The sequence below is a fragment of the Rhyacophila brunnea genome, unplaced genomic scaffold, assembly GCF_057557595.1.
Source record: "Rhyacophila brunnea isolate RB1 unplaced genomic scaffold, BYU_Rbru_1.0 scaffold_10, whole genome shotgun sequence".
Lineage (NCBI taxonomy): Eukaryota > Metazoa > Arthropoda > Insecta > Trichoptera > Rhyacophilidae > Rhyacophila > Rhyacophila brunnea.
In genome coordinates, this window is record NW_028232752.1 from 336,212 (window position 1) to 358,977 (window position 22,766).

At 34.6% G+C, this 22,766-nt stretch overlaps 2 protein-coding genes across 2 annotated transcripts in view; both read right to left on the reverse strand.

Moving 5' to 3' along the window:
* LOC147078798 (uncharacterized) overlaps positions 1 to 6,191 on the reverse strand; it is a 69,393-nt gene extending 63,202 nt beyond the window's left edge. Inside the window, exon 1 of the mRNA XM_085955120.1 lies at positions 5,464 to 6,191. Within this exon, the coding sequence (XP_085811246.1) occupies positions 5,464 to 6,191 (728 nt within the window). The remainder of the gene's footprint in view (positions 1 to 5,463) is intronic.
* A 306-nt stretch (positions 6,192 to 6,497) lies between these two features.
* Positions 6,498 to 6,947, reverse strand: LOC147078799 (protein CFDP2-like). Its single transcript, XM_085955130.1, has one exon. It carries the CDS (start codon positions 6,945 to 6,947, stop codon positions 6,498 to 6,500), a length of 450 nt encoding a protein of 149 aa, XP_085811256.1.
* Between the last annotated feature and the right edge of the window lie 15,819 nt (positions 6,948 to 22,766).

Genomic DNA, 22,766 nt, shown 5'->3' on the forward strand with positions numbered 1-22,766 from the left:
ATTTAATTAATATCTGCAATATAATACTGAGAATACATTTTACGATCACACGATCTTCGCCTTGTCGTCCACTATCAGGAACAGTATAATAGAACTGCATTTATAACAATTTATATATAATATATACAACATTTTTCCTCCGCTGTGTACATATACCATATAATTATATTTCTTTAGATAACTAGGTGTCTACTAATAATTATATATTAAAATTTTGAAATTGAAAAACAATATGTATATATTTTATTATATACGAGTACAATATTTCAAAATACCTCAGATATATACCTACCAGAAAAAAACGACGCCAGACGGGACTTGGATACTGGATTCTCGCCAATGTGCTTTACCATTTAAGCTACAGGCATTCTTCCTAATTCACCTACGCATCGGAAACCTGGACATTAACTCTGCAAAATGAACGAGTCCTGAACAGGAAACCTGAAAGAAAAATTCTCCGCCGTATATATGAACCGATCAGGGACGGCACCAATTGGAGGAGAAGATATAATACTGAGCTCTACGGGCTATACGAACATTGCAGCGCAGTTCAATCAACTAAGATTGGGAAATTGCGATAGCTAGGTCATTTGCACCGTATGAATGACAATGAACCGGCAAAGAGAGTGATGTCTGGCAATCCAATAGGGCGTAGAAGAAGAGGCAGGCCAAAGATTCACTGGATGGATGGAGCTGCCAGTGACTGCCGTGTTCTAGGGGTACCAAATTGGAAAGCGGCCACACTGGATAGGGACAGGTGGAGGGAGCTGTTGGAGGAGGCCAAGACCCACACCGGGTTGTCGCGCCCTTGATGATGATGATTCTTCCTAATTACGATTTTAATTAGTAGTTCTTACATGAAATGCTTATCATATCGCGTTGATGTTAGCATGGGTTTTCGCCAACCGCTCTGTAATGATGTCAAAAAAAGTGGCACATTAAAATCAATTAACTGATTAATTATAATAAAAGTTTTAAAACTTTTGAATAAAGAAACATAGCGAAAAAAATACATTAATGTAGGTAAACAATGATAAATATCAGTAAAATATTTCTTTTTATTCAACGAGTAATTCACATGATTTAAAAATGTAACATTCTTAATTGAACATACATAATTTGATAACACATGGGGAAAATATAATTATAACTGCATTAAATTTTTTTGAAAACAAAACACCCAGCAGGATTCAAACCCGCACCCCCTGTGATTCGCGGCCATGTGCTCTGACCGCCAAGCTATGGATGTCCAATCTAATTGTGACTGAATTAACTAACGGTTCTTACAATTCTCACCGCAGCGCTTTCCAATTATTACGTTATTCTTTTGGCAAACGGCTTTTGTATTTTAAATCAGAATATTAATAATTTTATCTTATTTATTATTTATTATCAGGATCTCTCCAAATTTTTGTTATAACGTACTTTCAGTTGATAATAATTTAATGAACTATTTGTTTTATTCAACGAATAATTGACAAGGTTCTAAGTGACACACTTTTTTCAAAAATATTTTTTCTAGTGGTTATATATTTGTCACAGGTGTTTTCAAACTATGTACTTATATTAATTATCAGGATTAAACCGATTGAACTCGATAACTGTATTCCAGTGGCCATTTTATTTGCTTCCATTAGATATCAAACGATCCGGACGTTTGTTGTTCTTGGACATTGGACGCTAAAGACGCGCCCAGCGCGTAACGATTAAGATGGCCATTCGATATAATCAGCATGTTATTTAAATGTGGCAATTAAAAAATAGTTATCTAGCCAGCAGTCAATGTGAATCAAAACAATGTTTTAAGTTTTTGTTTCTAATATCGAACAGAACCGTATTCACTGATAAACGTAGTTCTTCGTGCACAAACTCTCCAACTCACTTCGCTAATGAAGCAAGCACCATTTTACAACGTTTTTATTAGCTCGTATTCTTATTTGTCTATCCAGTACAAATCTTGCAATCGATTTTTAACGAACTTCTCAACTAGCTAGACATTTGAAACTTTTAGAATAAGTATATCAAAACACGATGCCAATGCATTCTTTTAATACTTTTAGCCATCTTTAAGTAGAATTGAATTCATTTTCAGTTAATTCTGTTTTGTATGAAAAGTTATTTCGGAAGAAATCCGTAATCTAATCCACTATTATTGGTTGCTAAGTGGGTGGTCCTAGCAACAACATTATTAATATATACGTGCGTTACTATGGAAATCAAAATGACATTTCAGTATTCTATATTTGTTTGTTTGTTTATTTTTTATTTACTTCATATCAAGTACAAGTTTGAGCATATTGAGCATAATAATTGAACAGAAAATTTAAAAACGTTGTATATAAAAAGTTCTTTTTATCATGTAATTATTTTTCTTTTGGTCAAACATTTAAAACAAAAATAATAATTCTATTATAATATACAAAAAAAATGTTCAACGAATTCCAGCATTTACATTTTACGAATTATACTAATAAATTTATTATGATGTATGTGTTGAATAATAACGAAAATAATGATAACGTGATACTCATTAGGCACAAATTTATTCGTCGCAAAACATTTGTTTTACAATAATATTTTTTTATTATGGTTAGGGCTGCTGTGTATAATATATTATATCTACCCACACTAATTAGTTGACGTATTGCGTTTACCTACTATATAATACCATGTATATTCATATTATGTTATGTATTAACCTTAGGTATATCAAATTTGATACTCATAAGACTCAAGTTAATACCATTTCTATATTCATAAATACCTTAAAATGGATATTATAAATAATTAATTATTCAACTACTTACAAATCAATCAATTTTATAAATTAATTATTATTATATTATCATTCTCTTGGAAAATGAAACAGCAAAAGCTTAAATTAATTATTACTTTGTACCTAATATAATTCCAAGTTGCTATTTTCATAATATCTTAAGTATTGAGTTTCCAAAGAAATAATTAATTCTGAGAAACAAATAAATCGTTTTGTGTTATTGCTAACTACTTACTTGTCGAGTCTTTCAAACAAGAAACTATTCAATTAATAATCTTCTATCTATTCCCAAGAACTTTTATTTTATTCAAGGTGTTTCTAGGGCACGTATTTTCTTTGTAGACCCTAGTTCAGTGGTTCTTAACCTGGGTTCGGCGGAAGTCAAGACACACACCCGACTCATATGATTCGTGATGACACGCTCCGCTTGGCCATCATTGGCTGCAGGTGATCACGCAACGACTGTAAGTGAGATCGAAGATGTATCTGGAATCGGAGACATTTCTGTACCCGCGGAACTGAAGCAAGCAATTGCCACGCACTTAGACGAGCTTGCAAAGTTTCTCGACGGATACTTCCCTACAAGAGAGTCATATCCAGCATGGGTGAGACAGCCGTTCACGTTTAGTTTTAAGGGAACAGATGTCAATGATGAATACCTCGATGAAATCATTAAAATTCAGCAGAGCCAGGTTCAACAACAAAAGAACAACAACGCTCTTAACGTTATGGTGTCAACAAATGATAACGTACCCTGTTATTGCTAAGAAAGCTCTGAAGATTTTCATACCGTTTGTTACAACAAATCTTTTCGAGCAATCCTTTTCGTGGATGCTGGACATAAAACGATGTAAAGGAACAGACTTTGTTGCGAAAATGACATGAGAGTGGCACTTGCCAAGGTGAAGCCGCGCATTTCTGAACTGGTCTCTGAAAGGCAACAGCAGAAGTCACACTGATTTGCAGTAAATATTCATTATTATGTTTTTGTTTTTGTGTGAAAATCATGTTTTAATGGTTTTGTTCTTTGAACACAGTGATATTGATGCACGGTTCATTTTGTGCACCAGTAAAATATATACTTACCTATGTTTTGAATTTGAAAAAAATCATATTTTATTTTTCCAATTAAGAAGGGTTCGTTGAATGCGCATAATTATGAAACTGGTGGGGGTCAGTACCTCCAACAAGGTTAAGAACTACTACCCTAGTTGTTAAATTCTGTGAAATACTGGAAAAAAATATATAAAAATTGAAATATAAACCAGTCTTAATTTCGTTCGTTATTAAAAAAAACAACATTATTCACTTTTATAAAAAATACCTATTTTATTAGAAAATACATGACATCATCATCATCATCAGCCGGGGTCAATCGACTGCTGGATGAAGGCCTCCCCAAGCTTTCTCCAACTCTCTCGGTCCTGTGTCGTTCGCTGCCACGTATTTCCGCCGAACTTTACCAGTTCGTCAATCCAGCGGCTTTTAGGGCGACCCTGTGGCCGTTTCGTACCCCTTGGGTACCACTGGATGACGGCATTTGTCCACCGGCCGTCCTTTCGGCGAGCAATGTGCCCCGCCCATCTCCATTTCAGCTGTTTGGCAACGTCTATTACATCGCGTACTCTTGTCTGCTTCCTAACCCATTCGTTCCTCTTACGGTCCTTTCGCGTGATGCCCAACATGCACCTCTCCATGCCTCGCTGTGTGACCCTTAGCCTTTGGACATCTCTCGTGTTGAGGGTCCACGTCTCGCAGCCATACGTGAGCACGGGTAGCACACATTGGTTGAACACCCTACGCTTAAGACATAATGGTAGGTCACTCTTGAAGATAATATTCAGACGTCCGAAAGCACTCCATCCCAGCTTTGTTCTTCGAGCAATTTCATCGTGCATGCTTCCGTCTATGGACACCTGCTGTCCGAGATAGACGTAGCTGCTGACTTGCTCGAGTTGGGTGCCAGAAATACAGATAATCGCAGGGTCCGAAAAACAGTTCCTCATCACTTTTGTCTTTAATACATTTATTTTTAGACCGACCGTTTGACTGACATCCGCGAGTTCTTGCATTCTACCTTGGAGGTCTTTCGGGTCTTGTGAGAGTATAACAATATCATCTGCAAAGCGCAGGTGACTGAGGTGCTCCCCATTAATTGGAACACCTTTTTCCTCCCAATCAAGTTTCCTAAATAAGTCCTCAAGAGTAGCGGTGAATAGTTTAGGTGAAATGGTATCACCTTGCCGGACACCTTTGTTAATGGGGAATTTACACGACCGTTTGTGGAGTTTCACGCATGCTGTGGCATCACTGTATATACTGTTCAATATGTTTATATAGCGTCTGGAAATTCCTTGGTTGCTAAGGGCGTCTATAATTGAGAATTTTTGATGGAATCAAACGCCTTTTCATAGTCTATAAAACCAAGATATAATGGCAGTTTGTATTCCTGGTAGCGCTCTATGATTTCCCTGACGACCTGTATATGATCCATAGTACTGTAGCCTCTTCTGAATCCTGCTTGCTCTCTTGGTTGGTTCTCGTCTAGAACTGTTTCGAGACGGTTTGAGAGTATTTTCGTGAAAACCTTATACAGAATTGGCAGTAGACTAATTGGTCGATAGTTTTTCAGATCTTCAGTGTCTCCATTCTTATGGAGAAAAATAATGGAGGCATTTTTCCATGACTCTGGGATGTTCTCTTCGTGCAGACAAGACGTGAACAGACGTGCGAGCACATCGCTCACCGTCCTCCCGGCCCGTTTGAAAACATCGTTAGTCAGCCCATCTTCTCCCGGGGCTTTCCCACTCTTCATGCACATTATAGCATATTCCACCTCTGTGGTAGTAACCTCGGGAAGAGGATCTCCATATTCTCCGTTCACCGGAAGATCTGAGTTGATGTCAGTGTCATCTTTGTATAGAGCGCTGTAAAACTCTACAACAGTGTCCAGTAGATGATCCCAGTTACGCACGATACTTCCGTCTTGCGCTTTTAGTGTCGCGATCTGCCGTCTCCCTATTGACATATGCTGCTTGTTCTTATGTAAGCTCCTTCCTGACGCAACAATTGATTCTACAAGGTTCATATTGAACTTACGAAGATCTTCTCGTATGTTTTTACGTAGAGTTTTGCACAGCGTGGAGTATTCGAGATCATTTGCAACTTGTTTCTCGCTTTTCGTACTCCTACGCAGCTTCATAAGATCCAACGTTTCCTTTGAAAGTTTGCTTACTCGTTCAACCACAGCAGCAACTGTCTCTTCCGAAGATTCTATAATGATTTTTGTTACTGCCTCGGTGTTTTGTAGGGAGATGGGGTCATTTTCAGCTTGGAAAGCCGCTAGCCTGTTCTCCAGCTCTTGTTGGAATTCGACTCTGCTTCTCAAGCCTCTGCGGACTCTGGGCTTCTGCATCAGTTAGAATCTCTCACGTTTGATGTTAAATCGTACTTTACACCTTACCATTCGGTGGTCGCTGCCAGTATTAAATTTGTTAATGACTGTGCAGTCTAGAAAAATATCCTTCTTGTCGGTGAGGATGTAGTCGATTTTGCTGGTTCGTTTTGCTGGGCTTCGCCATGTCCATTTTCGAGAAGGCTTCTTTTTGAAGAATGAGTTCATGATGTAGAGATTGTGGTTTTCCGCAAACTCCACTAACATGTCTCCTCGGCCATCCCTGGTGCCATGTCCGAAGTGCCCGACCGCTACATCATCCTGGTGTTAAGATCCAATTCGTGCATTGAAGTCTCCCATGATGATAGTGAAGTGACATTTCCGTTTATTTTTCAACGAACTGATTTCTTCATATAGCTCCTCCACTTTTTCATCAGGTGAGTTTTGAGTGGGCGCATAAACTTGCAAAAGCAGAATCTGGTATCTTTTGCTGAGCTGAAGTGTTAAACTTGCTACTCTATCTGAGGAGAAATCAAATTCAACTATGCGATCTTTCCAGAGTCTGTGGATTAAAAATCCGACACCGCTTGTGCGTCCGGTCTTAGTCCCATTATAACAGAGTACATGTCCGCTGTGGAGATTGACGATATCGTCTCCTTGTCGTCTTACCTCGCTGAGCCCGACAACATCCCAATCAATTTTTTCGAGTTCTTCTTCGAGCTCTAGAAGTTTGGCGTTGCTGGATAATGTTCTCGCGTTATAGGTGGCAATGGTCATTGGTAGGCAGCCGTTACCGTCTTTCCGGGGATTCTTAGCACCCTCTGCCTTGCCTTGCTGACATGATATTATGAAATGCTTCAACTGTCAAAATGAATGTTTTTTCATACAAGATCATGGACGAATTTAATTTTAAATACATATTGTCATATTATGTAAATATTAACATTTCGCAGTTGGGCAATATTATTCACAAGAGACTGGAAAAACAATTTGTCCTATCACAACATTAAATATAATTGGCGGCAACATGACCTTTCTAGCATCGTGTCCAGAAACTTGTACGTATGCAGTTCGCCATATCACACTTCACCGTGAAATGCTGTATCGGAAATATATGGCGATATATTAAAGACTGTCCAACTGACGTAAAATTCATGTCTAAATCAAGGACGGTTTTTGTCGGTTTACACTTTATAGGAAGCTAGCAGCAAACAAATTTTGAAAATAGCCGATACTGGATTATTTGTTAGGTTAGGTAAGGTTAGGTTTTCATTCTTGAATTCATGAATTTTGCTAAAATCGGCTATTAAAATTGAATTAATGTTCATATTGAATCTAATAAAATTGGAGACCGTATAGTATACGGTCATTTTTTCCGATAGAAAGCTCACGGTGAACTGTCCCACGATGAAATGTTTTACGTACAATTTACATGTGACCCTTTCATACAGGATCATGGACGAATTTAATTTTGAAAACATGTCATATTATGTAAATATTAACATTTCGCAATTGGTCAATATTATTCACAATAGACTGTTATCCGACAATATGAATACGGCCTTTTTACTAAAATTCATGTTTTATATCCATCCAATGTCAAATAATCTTGCGGATCTTTTGCAATTTGTCCCATGTCTTAAAAAAATATTTCCAACGTTATAAAGAAAAAACAATTTGTCCTATCACAACATTAAATAAAATTGGCGGCAACCATAATAAAACACTAACTAAATAATATGCATAAAAAACTAATGGCTCCATATAAAATATTTTTTTATATTAGTTTTTTCGTTCTCCTGAAGGTCATAATATTTATATATATTTTTTTTTGTGATTTTACCGAGGCTTTGACTGCGACTCGCTGTCATATCGCCTCTTCTCTTCTAGAAGGGGAACCGTCGATCAGGTCCTCACTCCTATTATGTTAAATAACTTTACAATTTTGCCTAGCTCTTCCGTCTTACCTTGATACTACCAACAGGGTCTAGGACGATTTGGCACCGCGAACTGGCCTCCGCCGATTGGCCTCCGGTAATTGGCCGCCGGTACAATCGGACGCCGGCCCAATTGGACGCCGACCCAATTCGACGCCGACCCAACTGGCCTCCGGGAGATTGGACGCCGCACAGTTGAATTAAATGCGCAAAGGAATAGACGTACGTTACGATTTGTTGGAGTAAATAAGCAAGTCAGTTTAATATGCTTCTATCTTCTCAGTAGGTGTACCTTATACATTTCGCGCTTGACACATTATTTTTAATATAGATTGAGAAAAATTATTATGCCTGATGATGTTTATTAAAAGAAAATAATTCTTCCCTCGCTAAAACTTAAAGATGTGCATAATCAATTAATTTATTGTCTATACATGGGTACTTATTTATATTTACAACAAATATTAAAAATAATGTTAGATGTTAGAATGAAAATTACATTATATTTCAGCGTTTTATCGACTTAATATTATAATAAAGCTTAAACATGTATATTATTATGCATAAATGCGTATTTTAAGATAGTATGAAATTACAAACAAAATATTAAGTAAGTTATCTGCTAAGTATAAATGTTTTAGTAGTTTGATTGATAAACTACTTAGGTACTGGGTGCCGGACGAAATCTCGAAGGCCGAAATCCCGAAAGCCTAAATCCCGAAAGCCGAAATCCCGAATATCGAAATCCCGAACGCTGAAATCCCGAATGGCCGGAATCCCGAAGGCCGAAATCCCGAAAAATAAAAAAAATACAAACATCAATAATTGCGCAATTTTTGCAAGAGACAGAAAACCCATTTTTTGTGGAAATATAAAAAAAATGTAAAATACAAACATCAATAATTGCGCAATCGTGAATTGCGCAATTTTTGTAAGATGCACAAAATCCATTCGTTCTACAAAATGGTCTCTCCTGAAAGAAATTGCGCAATCAGAAAAACCCATTTTCCGAAAAAATGGGATTTGTCTCTCTTACAAAAATTGCGCTCACGATTGCGCAATTATTGATGTTTGTATTTTACATTTTTTATATTTCCACAAAAAATGGGTTTTTGTCTCTCTTGCAAAAATTGCGCAATTATTGATGCTTGTATTTTTTCATTTTTCGGGATTTCGGCCATTCGGGATTTCAGCATTCGGGATTTCGGCCTTCGGGATTTCATCCGGCATCCAGTACCTAAGTAGTTTATCAATCAAACTACTGAAACATTTATACTTAGCAGATAACTTACTTAATATTTTGTTTGTAATTTCATACTATCTTAAAATACGCATTTATGCATAATAATATACATGTTTAAGCTTTATTATAATATTAAGTCGATAAAACGCTGAAATATAATGTAATTTTCATTCTAACATCTAACATTATTTTTAATATTTGTTGTAAATATAAATAAGTACCCATGTATAGACAATAAATTAATTGATTATGCACATCTTTAAGTTTTAGCGAGGGAAGAATTATTTTCTTTTAATAAACATCATCAGGCATAATAATTTTTCTCAATCTATATTAAAAATAATGTGTCAAGCGCGAAATGTATAAGGTACACCTACTGAGAAGATAGAAACATATTAAACTGACTTGCTTATTTACTCCAACAAATCGTAACGTACGTCTATTCCTTTGCGCATTTAATTCAACTGTGCGGCGTCCAATCTCCCGGAGGCCAGTTGGGTCGGCGTCGAATTGGGTCGGCGTCCAATTGGGCCGGCGTCCGATTGTACCGGCGGCCAATTACCGGAGGCCAATCGGCGGAGGCCAGTTCGCGGTGCCAAATCGTCCCATTCCCTACTAACATTTCCACATTGCAAGATATAAAAAGTGTCCGTTCGCGCTGTTATCGCAAGGAAACTTAATTTTACATGGTAAAAGGCCTTAAAAAATATTTCTCTGTGCAGGAATCTATCCAGGGTCTTTATCCATTTTAACGATCTGTGCACATATATATTTTTATTAGTATCATAATGTGGTATATTATATTTTTCAATTTTCTCATACTTAAACTTTCACACCAAAAATGTCGCCAGTGGTGCAATACTATTTGGATGTTGATTGACATTATAACCATGTATTATTTTATTACAACGTTTTTTTTTATTACAACGTTTTTCTTAGCTCATATTCTTATTTGTCCGCTAGACATTTGAAACTTTTAGAATACATCAGAACACGATGCCAATGCATATTTTTATACTTTTAGCCATCTTTAAGTAGAATTGGTTTCATTTTTACTTAATTCTGTTTTGTATGAAAAGTTATTTCGAAAGAAATCCGTAAAAAGTAAAACTATTATTGGCTGCTAAGTGGGTCCTAGCAACTAAATTATTAATAATAATATATACGTGCGTTACTATGGAAATCAATATGACATTTCAGTATTATTTCTATCAAGTACATTTTTTTGATCGTTTAAGCTAGTCAAGTCAAGTTTATATGATTCAACAGAAAATTTAAAAAGGTTGTATATAAAAAGTTCTTTTTACCTTGTAATTTTTTGTTTAAATACATAAGACAGTAAAAAGAAGAAAATAAGACAAGTTTTCGACAACCAGCATCGAATGTGTTTTTTCGGGGAGGATATGAACACATTGTGTTGGTCTAATATTACAATGTATTCGCACGGTACCTTCTCTGGGGGATTGTATTTTTTTAAAAATGAGTATTATCGAGTCAATTTTAACTTGAATTTGAATTAAAATTCTACTTCATTTAAGTATCAAATCTTGACAATTGCAAAAAAATCACAAATGGTCACAAATAAGTAGGATGGCATCATTTATATCAAGGATGTTACCAAATATAGACTTCTGTGTCATTAATGTTCAAAATAAAAATATATTCTTTGGTAATGTAGGTACATAGGTGGGTGAAAAGCACTTACATTTCGTTGAGAATTACCGTATGAAGCGATTTTTGGCGAAAACTCTTCACATGTTCTGTTGAACTTTTTATAATAAAGCTTTTGTGCGGGCAGACGGTGAAATTGCTTGTCTTTCTTATCTTAAATGGGAAAAACTCAAAGAAACCATTCCGTGAGGTTTTATACAATATGTCCGCCAGTGACGTCACGCGGTACACAACTTAAAACATGACAGTGGATTAGAGGGGTCTCAAATCGAGGAAGGATACAAAGAATATAGAAAAAAAGAAAATATTTATAGGTATGTTGAAGAATACAGTTTTGATCATTTATATCTATATTTACTATTGTTTGGAGCATAGTTAAGGAAGAAAAACTAAACCAATCGGCATGCCTTATATTATAGTGTTTATTAGGCAGGATATTTTACATTCCAGTTCATTTACTGGCATGCGTAATCCTGATTTTTACGTCGGTTGGGTTCGTATTTTCCTCTCTCAACAAAAAAGTGTATTTTCCATACACTCTTAAAGATAGTTACTAGGTAGTAAAAACGCCTACATCGGTTCTCACATCAAAACTCATCTCGTGTGCCGCACAGTCATAAAACAAACCTTCCGAGAACTAAGATCCAGTGTTGCTTATGAAGACCGCGTACATCTACTAGCGACAGTCACGCGTAGCCTTCGAAACGTATAGATATTTGAATGCGGTGATCGGCGAGCCAGTATAGGAATGATCAATTCGTAGGTGTTTGTATGTGACTTCGATACGACTTGGAGCCCGAGAAGGATGCAACTTGTCGATTGCAACAGCCAGATGTTTTTTTCAAACGAAACAGTCGCATTCGACTAGTCTGTGGAGCTCCATTTGGCAACGTACGTTTTTTTGTTTGTGTTGAATAACCCTGACGTCACATCGACGTATTCGACACGTTTTTAGGCGAGACGAGTTTTGATGTGAGAGCCGACTACGATGCCCGAGCGGCTTAACCGTCGGCTTATCATGTCGTTGATTCCAGGTTTGAATCATGGATCTGGCAAATACACATATTGTTTTTCAATGTGTGGTTAGAGTCAGAATATGAATCTAATAGGTTTAGCGAGTAGCTAACGTAACATCCATTTCTCGTGAAAACAAATCTGTTAATACAACCTTCACTCTGTGGAGGCTGTAGAGGTTTACTCAACCTTACAACTGACGCATTATTGTTTATGCTCATTTACATAGCATAGACAATAATACGAACAGGAAATGCCAGTCAATAAATCAGTTGCATTTCAGCCCTTTAACAGTGTAGCCCATTTACGCGCAACTCCGCGTAACATTTAACCTTAAATCAAATCATAATGTAAACCTTCAAACTCAACATAAAAACTAATGTGAGACTCCTATATTAGTGCCGTGTGTATCCAAACTTTATTTCTACAATATAAAACAAGAAAATGCAACCACTGTATATCATTCCTCACTACCCCCATAACCATATCACGCACACTCAACGCAACCTTCCAGAACAGATACTAATGAGATCGGGGCTACATCAGCATCTTCGAGGTAACCCCCGATAAGTGGTGACCCCGATGCCTTATATTATATTCCTCTACGGATCGAACATGGTGAAGTAGTAGTAGTACAAAAAATATGTTTCTTTAAAACTTTATACTTACGTGGTAGGTACATTTTAGTTACGTATATTGTATGAAATAAACATGGGAATAATATGCCATATTGATTGGTTTTCGTATTTTTTTTTTTTATTTTGAAAAATAAAGATTTTTTTCCATTTCAATTTCAGTGAGATTGACCGAGTTTGGATGTTGTTTTTATTACAATAAAAAATAAGCTGCAATGGATAAAAAATTAAAACCTATTAATCCGGTATAGTATGCGACGCTGTATTACCAAAATACGTGTTACTTTTCATTCTGATGAAACGTTCTTAATTTAAAATTATTAAACAAATACCTATATATAAAAAGGCTTAACCTTTCATTATGTGACCAATGTACTTTAGATTTCTGGTTTTGATACAACGTCGAATTTCTCTATACCTTCCCATTCGTTTGATTAAATCAACATTGGTGATCCTGTCTCAGCACAGGGAATTTTGAGTATATATCGACTGTGGAAAGGAAAAAGGGCGTCATCCACACAAATCAAATTTAACAGGATGCACAAATACGTTTTTTTATAGTTTTCGGTCAAAGTTAAAATACAAAATATACATAACCTTGAAGTGCATGATAATTAATAATTTGGTTTTTTTTATCTCTAACCTGATATTATTGAGTTACTAAAAAAATCAATAAAAATGATTTTTAATAATTCGTTTTTCCCATGTCATTTCCCTCTTCTTTTTTTAAAAACTGCTAGCTAAATTTATTTAATAAATCGGCATCTCCAGCTTACATCCTTTGGACACAACGTGTATTTAGTCGTGTAGAACGTTATTATGCAATAAAACCTATTTTGAAAAAAATGAGGGTTACGCCCTTTTTCCTTTCAATAGTCGAATTTATATATACTCCAAATTCTCGAAAAACCTCGAAAGCCTCAATACCTTACATTAAACACCATTTTTTTAAGAATATAGTCAGCCACATATATATTATATAGCAGGTGGGATTTATTTAAATTCAGAAATAATTTTGTATGTAATTATAATGGTGTATCAATAAATCTCACTAATCATATGGTGATCTTTTCTAATGGACGCCACTGATGTATTCCATTGGCGTGCAGTGATACCTACGCCACAACATTCCGTTACCTAAGTTATCAAACGCAAAACGAAACGGGAATTTCAAGCGAAAAATAAAACAATCCTCACATTTTTGGAGTACGTATTTAATATTTTATGCCAACACCATCTGCCGCTCTTGTAATTATTATTTTTTTATGCAAGGCCATGCGGCTCTGCCTAATTTAAATTCAAACAAAATACACGTGAAGTAAGAATACAAATAATATTGCAAACTCTCTTACTGTTGGCCACGGTAATTTGAAAAAAATCTGCCTTTTCTCATTTGCCCATCTCCAATACAACGCTGTGCTAAATTGCATTGTTAGCATCCAGACCACCCCCCCACCATAAATTAAAAAATATAACATATTTTGGTGAATATCTGATGATTGAAGTAAGATTAAGCCATCCGGCAGCAGTTATTAACATTTATTACTTAAGTAGGTATACCAACGTCCCTATAACGTATTGCTTTGCACTTTCAACCACGATCATAATAATATATTAGAAATTCATCTTATTTTCTCTCTCAATCTAGTAAAAAGCCATATTTTCATTCTTTTCTCACATAAAGTTAACTTTCTGTACCTAAAATGTCGCCTGCTAAAGATACAATAAAATAATCTAACTTTATATTTAAGTACCTACCTACTATATTTTTGGGGGTTGCAATGAAGGGAATGAGAAATAGGGCGTTATCTAAGTAGTGTAGTATGTGTAGATAGACATCACTTATTTGTCAAATACCCTTTCAAGATGAATGGTCATCCTTTTGATAACATGTTGTGTCCTTCAGTGGCGACTTGTCGCAACAACTCGTAGGTGAGCATCCGTAGTTTTATCTACAGCCCAATAATTGTTCATTACTAGAGTTAAATTACGGAGTGTCTGGATATAGATAAAGTACCTATCTGGAGTTCAGAGGCGCCGGCTAGATTTTTTTAACCTAATAAATCGTTTTTTTATTATGGATTTTAACTATCTTTCATACAATTTACGCCTAAACCCGAAATTAAAAGTCAATAATGCATACGTTCGCAGTCACTCGATTGGAGCAATCGAACGTGTGAATCCAGCAGCAAAACTGCAATATCCAAATGTATGTTAAATATATGTATTATTAACATCTTACTTCTCGATTATCATTATGATGCCACATGATTTTCAGTACTTTAACCCCTCCCTCATTTCGAGAGAAAGGAGCACGTAGAGACAAAATAAATTGAAATTTTATCAATAGTTTTTACAGTACATTTGAAATATTCTTTATTACTTATTCAGGGGTGTGAAGCGTTACTTTCAGGACTCACGGGTCGCCACTGGAAACAGGTATAGGTATTCAGTCGTCAATTTTTATGTATAAATAAAGGATAAGCATTATTACATTGTCTTGTAGAAAAGAAGATAAAATATGCCTTCTTCATTGATTTTTGTTTAAGGAGTACTCTTCAACTTTGGTTGGTACTACCAGTGACGTCCCGACTTCATGGGGTAGCAAATTGAAAGGAAAACAAAGTATTTTTTTGTAATTGAAATTTAGTAATTATTATTTTCTCAGTTAAAGTCACGTCACCTTATCCCCTTTATTTGACTATACACTTTTAGTCATCATACGTCTCAGTGACGTACCTACATTAAGGGAACAATTATAATGCAATACTTTTATCTCTAACATGATGTCAATTCAGTAATTCACGTGTGCTTAGTAGCCCGAGGAGGTATTTGATGGCGCCCTTAACCAAAATTGATTTAATTATAATGATTCCATAGTCATATTTTCATTCAATGTTCTCATAGTCTTAATTTTCCTCACTGAAAATAAAAAGGATTTCAAGTTATACACATTTATATTTTTATAAAAATCAATATTTTTTTAAATAAATATAAAAAAATATTAAAACGATGAATTAGTCAAAAATCTAAACGACAAAAAATCTAAAACTTAATAAACTAAATTTTAATAATAAATATGACCATAAAATATAATGTAATAATAAGATGTGACCCTGCAACGAATTCACATTTTATTACATTTTTTTACAATTGTAAGTTTATCTTTAAATTTAAAATAAAAATAAAAATCTTTTTAATGTTTTCAGATACATATTTATTAATTAATACAGTTGAAATTGTAAATTATCAAAAAAAAATCTCAAATTGCAAGTTTCGTATTTTTCCGCTAGGTTCTCTGCTAGCATGCCTCTCCCCCTTAATGATACTATTTACAAATCATGTACAATTGAATGCATATCGAGGATACATTAACAAACACTCATTTTCATGTTCAACCATTTTCATCGAAACACAATATATTATGTAATTAGGTAATCACAAGTTTAGTGGTGCATGGATAGAGCATTCAATTAACTCATACCCCGAATATAACGGCTTTAATAGAAAGTAAATATCCGGTTTGTTTTAGTTGTATCCTGCCGATTGTATAATTATTGATGTTAACATCACAATATTTCATCCACAGCTTTCTATCAACACTTAGTAAGTACCTACTCTACTAGGGATTGCAATACCGAATTCAATTTTCATTCGAGGGATTAGTATTTTCCATCACAATCCCGGAATTGCCAAAAACATGACATTTCACTTAATATTTATCCCGCATTATTTGTACTAAAATATGTAAATATTATAAACATATATACAATGTATACAGGTGCCCCAATATATATTATAATATATACACACACTTGTGTATACACTTTTTTGTGATACTCGGTATATATGTGTATCGATCCAGTTACTGCATGATTGATTACGGGAAAAGTTATATAGTAAATAAAAAGAATTTTCCGTTCCTGTAAGCATAATACATAAATACTTGACCCTAACATTCCGAAAAAATGTAGTCGAACAATTTTATTATTATTGATCTTTATAGTAGAAAGTAATAATGTCTAAATGTTATCCAGTTCCAAAGACAACAAATAATAATGAAAAACAGTCAGGTAAATTCTTAAATTTTTAATGAACTCGACATTTTTCTACTACAGGGCTCGAAATTGACCGGAACGAACCGGAGCGCCGTTCCGGTTCAAAAATTCCCAAAATTATTGCACGTGAAAAAATCAATTTGACCGTCTGAGCTATATAACAAATTTAACAGTTATATTTATAAAATGCACATAAAATTAAATAATGAAGTATATTAATATTTTCGTAAAATTATCAAGCGCTCCCGTTCGTAATACTTTTCAATTCGGGCCCTGTTGCTACCAAAAATATTTAAATATAAATTGAAATTATGTTTTTATGTATAACGACGTCCTTGTATTAGATAAGGTAAGTCGACATCCGCTCGGTAATGCTATCAAAAAAATGTTAGGTTCTAATCGCTTATAACTTACTCTTGAAAAAATAAATATCCTGGAACAAAAATTCTACGACTGTGTAGAAAAAAAATCTGTGATGATGAATACCAGTGTTAAGCTGGTTCAAACCTTCAAGATAGACGATACAGATAGGGAAAATATCGATAACTGCGTCCCGGATCTCAACCGATCTTGATATCTCAACCGGTACATTCAATAAACTAAACAATGTCTTTCGCTGATTTTTCCCAAATCAACCTCGCTGACAAACATTATTATTACAACGTGTTTCTTAGCTCGTATTCTTATTTGTCTGGTACAAATCTTGCAATCGATTTTTAACTAACTTCCCGACTACCTGGACATTTGAAACTTTTAGAATATAACAGAACACGATACCAATGCATTTTTTTAATACTTTTAACCATCTTTAAGTAGAATTGAATTCATTTTCAGTTAATTCGGTTTTGTATGAAAAGTTATTTCGACACCATTATCGGTTGCTAGGGGGTCTGGGGTCCTAGTAACTAAATTATTAATATATACGTGTGTTACTATGGAAATCAATATGACATGTCAAAATGACATTTCAGTATTATTTCTATCAAATACAATTTTTTTTGATCGTTTAAGCTAGTCTAGTCAAGTTTATAATATGATTCAACAGAAAATTTAAAAACGTTGTATATAAAAAGTTCTTTTTATCTTGTAATTATTTTACAACTATGAACTCTCTGTCGTAATAGATTTTTGGGTTTCCACCGTGTGTACTTCTTCCTTCTTTCCTCGACGTTTCGGGCTCGTTGCAGAGTCCATTATCAAGAGATGATATGAAGGAAGAAGTACACACGGCGGAAACCCAAAAATATATTAGGATAAAAACAACCGTGAAAGCCTCAAACATTATAATTATAAACTCTCTGATTCACCGTTTTATACTTTTTAGGTATTAAAGATTTTTTCCACAAAACAAACTTACTAAAATGAATCCCGAGATCCAACAAACCCTAGTAGATACCTACAAAGTTTTAAAAACTAATTTTATCTCAATTTGTCAAGCAGCTGGTTTGCTTTCTGCAAAATCTCAATACTTTGCGAAATATGCCATGTTCTTATAAAATATAAAACAACCATCTATCCATTTACGGTTTCGAGGCTCGGTTTTTCATCGCAAAACCACGGATTTAACATAAAGCTTAGGTATAGTTTCTGGTTTGAAAAACCGCTGCCGGTGCGCGAGGACGTGGCTATGTAAACAGCGGTTGGGTCAACATCTGTTGTCAAATTCTCGAAACTTCAAACACAAAAGTTAATTTCTCAACAAAACTATGAAAACTGCGACCACGCGGAAAACCTGTGGTCTTGTAATATTGTTTCATATCAAATATGTGCATAAAATATCACGTTAGATTTGAATACCAGCGAACTTGAATTACAATGTACATACATTTAACAATGTACATTATATTATAAGCTTCCTTAGTTAAAACGAAACATTAGATGAAATACAAAGAAATTAAAATATGATATTTCCTCAAATAATCGTCATCTATAGAAAAATATTTACAATATAAAAAGAATCTTTTATTTACCACGTTTTTTAATTTTTTTGTTGAATCATATAAGCATGACAATTCTATGTATTAATAATTTAGGACAAATAAGGCAATTGCAATTAAATATTTTTTTTTGCTATTTTGCAACAAACAAACAAACTAATATAGAATACTGAAATGTTATTTTGATTTCCATAGTAACGCACGTATATATTAATAATTTTGTTGCTAGGACCACCCCTTAGCAACCAATAATAGTGGATTAGAATGCGGATTTCTTTCGAAATAACTTTTCAAACGAAACAGAATTAACTGAAAATGAACTCAATAAAAAATGCATTGGCATCGTGTTCTGATATATTCTAAAAGTTTCAAATGTCTAGCTAGTCGGGAAGTTAGTTAAAAATCGATTGCAAGATTTGTACTGGATAAAAAACCACCGGACAAACAAGAATACGAGCTAAGAAAGACGTGGTAATATAGATTATGTATTGACGACCAAGCATGGATTTACTATAGGGATAAATAATTAATTGTAGAGGAGGAAACTGTTTTTCCAGATTGTTATAAATTAAAAAAATCAACTAATATAAATAAAATTGTTATTTTTGACATTTTGGTTCGGATACTAACTTACTTAGGTACCTACTATGTACCGTTTGCGTAGTATAAAATGTAAAAATGTAATACAAATGCAAGCCTCTAATAGGCGGCATTTGGTTTTAATCGGGTAATTCACAGTCGTGAAATATTCGGCATTGAGTTGAATGTTGCTTCAGCCATTCTCACTCGGATAGTGGGATCTCTTTGCAATTTCATCCCCCGTGATGTGCACCCCCTGGCTCCAGGTATTTAAGTGTGTCGACGGTTTCATAGTAGTCGAAGAAATTGGAATTAGGATAAGGGTATTTATTACACAAAACGTTGGTATTCTTTGTGATGATTTTTAAACCGACGCGAGACGAATAATTGTTCTGCAGCACCTGACGATTGGCAGCCGATTGAGTTGTGGACAAGGCCAAATATATTTAGGCCGTGGTACTGAATTGAAAATTGCGATGGTAGTGCTAGTTATTGATTATCTTTAAATGCATTGCGGTAACCCGTTCGCAATTAATGAAAATTTCCAATTGAACATTTCGTTGAAATTATTATCTAGGACTCTAGGATTTAAGTTTTGTATTATTCCATTTGAGAATTCCACTCAAATGGAATAGTACAAAACTTAAATCTATTAGAATTTTAATTCAAATTCCATCAAGTAGGTACCTTTGGTCGATAGTATTGATATTACAAACTATTATCATTTATTTTAATATGCAACAATCATAAATTTCTACAAACAGTTTACCATATCAATTGAGATGGTGGGCTACGGTTAAAATTTTTGGCATTCTTAGAGCGGCGTTCATATTCATACACTTCATCGTAACATATCTCTTAAGAATGGCCTCTGCAATGAGCCCGAAACGTCGATGAAAGAAGGAAAAAGTCCACGCAGTGAAAATCCACAAATCTATAAAATATATACGGAGTTTGTCATAACGACCGTGTTTAGGAAAAAAGGCGTAACCCACACAGAACAAATTTTACAGGAAAGGCAAAAAACGTTTTTTGAATGATTTTGGTTCAATATTAATAAAAAAGGCACATACATAGGATGCATGATGATTGATGATTTGGTATAATATCTTTTCTATCTCCTAATAATTGAGGGTAAATGCTTTTTTCCTTTAATTAAAACTTAATTAAAACCTGATTTTAGATCATAAATCGGCATTTTGCGGCTAACTTCCTTTTTACAGAACGTGTATTATAGTTGTATACATCGTTAATATCTAATAAAACCACTTTTCGAAAAATCGAGGGTTACGCCTTTTTTCCTAAACACAGTCGATAAGCAATAACTGGCACTACTATCGAAGCTTACAATTTCGTATCAAGGCCTTACTGTAGTGTGGGCCTTGGTTTTGTAAAATAACAGCGTACTCCAGGTCGAACACCTTTATCGTCGTAGTGACAGCTATTAATTCCTCTATCATGTGCTATTGAATTTCGTCACAAAAAAAACAATATTGGAAAATAAATGTGAATTCAGCCGTTTCTTTTTATTGTTTTTCTTGTTTGGGTATATAATTCGTGTTAAAAAAATTGTTCGCTTTAAAATTGGTTGTGTGGTGGGCAAGGACATTATTCGAGCACCACAAATACATCATCTATACAAGTCGTGTCATTAACAGACAGTGGGAATGACCCGTCGAGCATGATTTATCATTTTGTGAGCGAAATTTGTATGAATTAAAGAACAACAAGACGTCCAAAGAACGTGATAATAAATGGATATGCTGAATGGAAAGCTTATGAAAGCCATTACGGTTATTGCCCGTCGCTATCATCATTTAAAAGCGTAAATAAAACCTCCCCAGGCACCCATTTACTTTATTTTATTTGTCAGGTAACCGTTTTCGCGATATTAAATACATAATGAGATAAGAACCACAATAATGGCCGCTAACGAGATGAGTTCTTTGCACTGAATTTTTATTTAGGGTGTTCAAACTGGAATGAATGACTACGATTGCCAACTACATTATATTTGAGCACATAAAATGCTACACCACATAACAATGAATAATCTCTGACAGAGAAAACGTACATACTAATTTTATTTTTTTCTGACCATGTCCGATCTTAATAGGATCATATTATGGGCCTCCACTGAGTAGAGGTTTGTATTAACAGATTTTGTTTTTTTACGAGAAATTGATGTCAGCCACTTACTCAACCTATTAGGTTCATACCCTGACACACACAAATTGAAAAACAATATGTGTACTTGCCAGACCCAGGATTCGAACCTGGGACCCACGGCATGATAGTCCAACGCTTAAGCCGCGCGGCCACCGTGGGTGTATTTATCTACAGTAAAATGTTACAGTGTTAACGCGCGGCTTCATTGATCTATAACTCTATAATATCGTGGGTCCCATGTTCGAATCTTGGGTCTGTCAAGTACATTTTTTTAATTTGTGTATGATTCAGAGTATGGACCTAATAGATTGAGCAAGTGGCTAACATCCATTTCCCGTTAAAACTGTTATACAAAAACCTCCACTCTGTGGAGGCCCATATTATTTTATTAGGATTGGACATGGTTGGAAAAATAATATAGGTATGTCAAATTATAAAATTAATAATTTGAGTTATGTTTAAAAATGTCAATTGAATTTTCGACTGTCCGGAGCTCGTCGATATGACCGAGTTTCGTGTCCGGACTCAACACGTAAAAATTGTCGCCTTCTTATGTTAATTTTCTGAAATCAAACACTTTCGTGTATTCTTTTGTGCCCTAAATTCACTTCATCTCAATTAGTTCGTGCATCGACATATTCAATACCTCAGTTAATCAATCTATAAACTTTTGCTGGATATACACATTGTTTTTTTTGTTGGATTTATTTTTACTGTTTTTTTTAAGACCATAATATATTGGAAAAAGTGATTTTTGTTTTCAAACACTTGTCTCTGTGTGTTCATCTGAGTTCAATATTTAAAAATATGTGTAATTGATTGCTAAATCGATATAAGGGATAACGTATTTACAATAATTAAATTGTCATGTTCTCATCGTCGTCAATCATTATTCTGATGAATGATACTTTATTTATATCGTGCGATTGGTATACAATGAATTAATGTTTGTGCAAATATTATATTGAGTAAGTAAACTTTTATTTCCCACCCATCTTTATTATTTCAACCTTGGAAAGGGAAAAGGGCGTAATCCACACAAATCGAAAACAACGTTTTTGTTATGGTAAAATACAAAAGACCTAGATATAACCTTGAAGTGCATGATAATTAATAATTTGGTTTTAGAGTTTAGATTTGTATCTTCAACAATTTATTACGTTGAATTCCTTTGTTCATTGGATTGTTATCCATTTAATCGCACGTAGAGTTGGGTATTTCCCGAGAAAATCTCAATCTCGAGATTCGGGATTTCCAGAAAAGAATTTTCGAGAATTCTCGAGATATCGGTAAATTTTAAAAAACCCGTAAAAATCCTAAAATCTGTGTAAAAACAAATTCCAAAAAAAAATA

Bases quoted from the DNA above. Each gene is read 5' to 3' on its own strand.
- LOC147078799 (XM_085955130.1), bottom strand. From the start codon at position 6,947: ATGACCATTGCCACCTATAACGCGAGAACATTATCCAGCAACGCCAAA.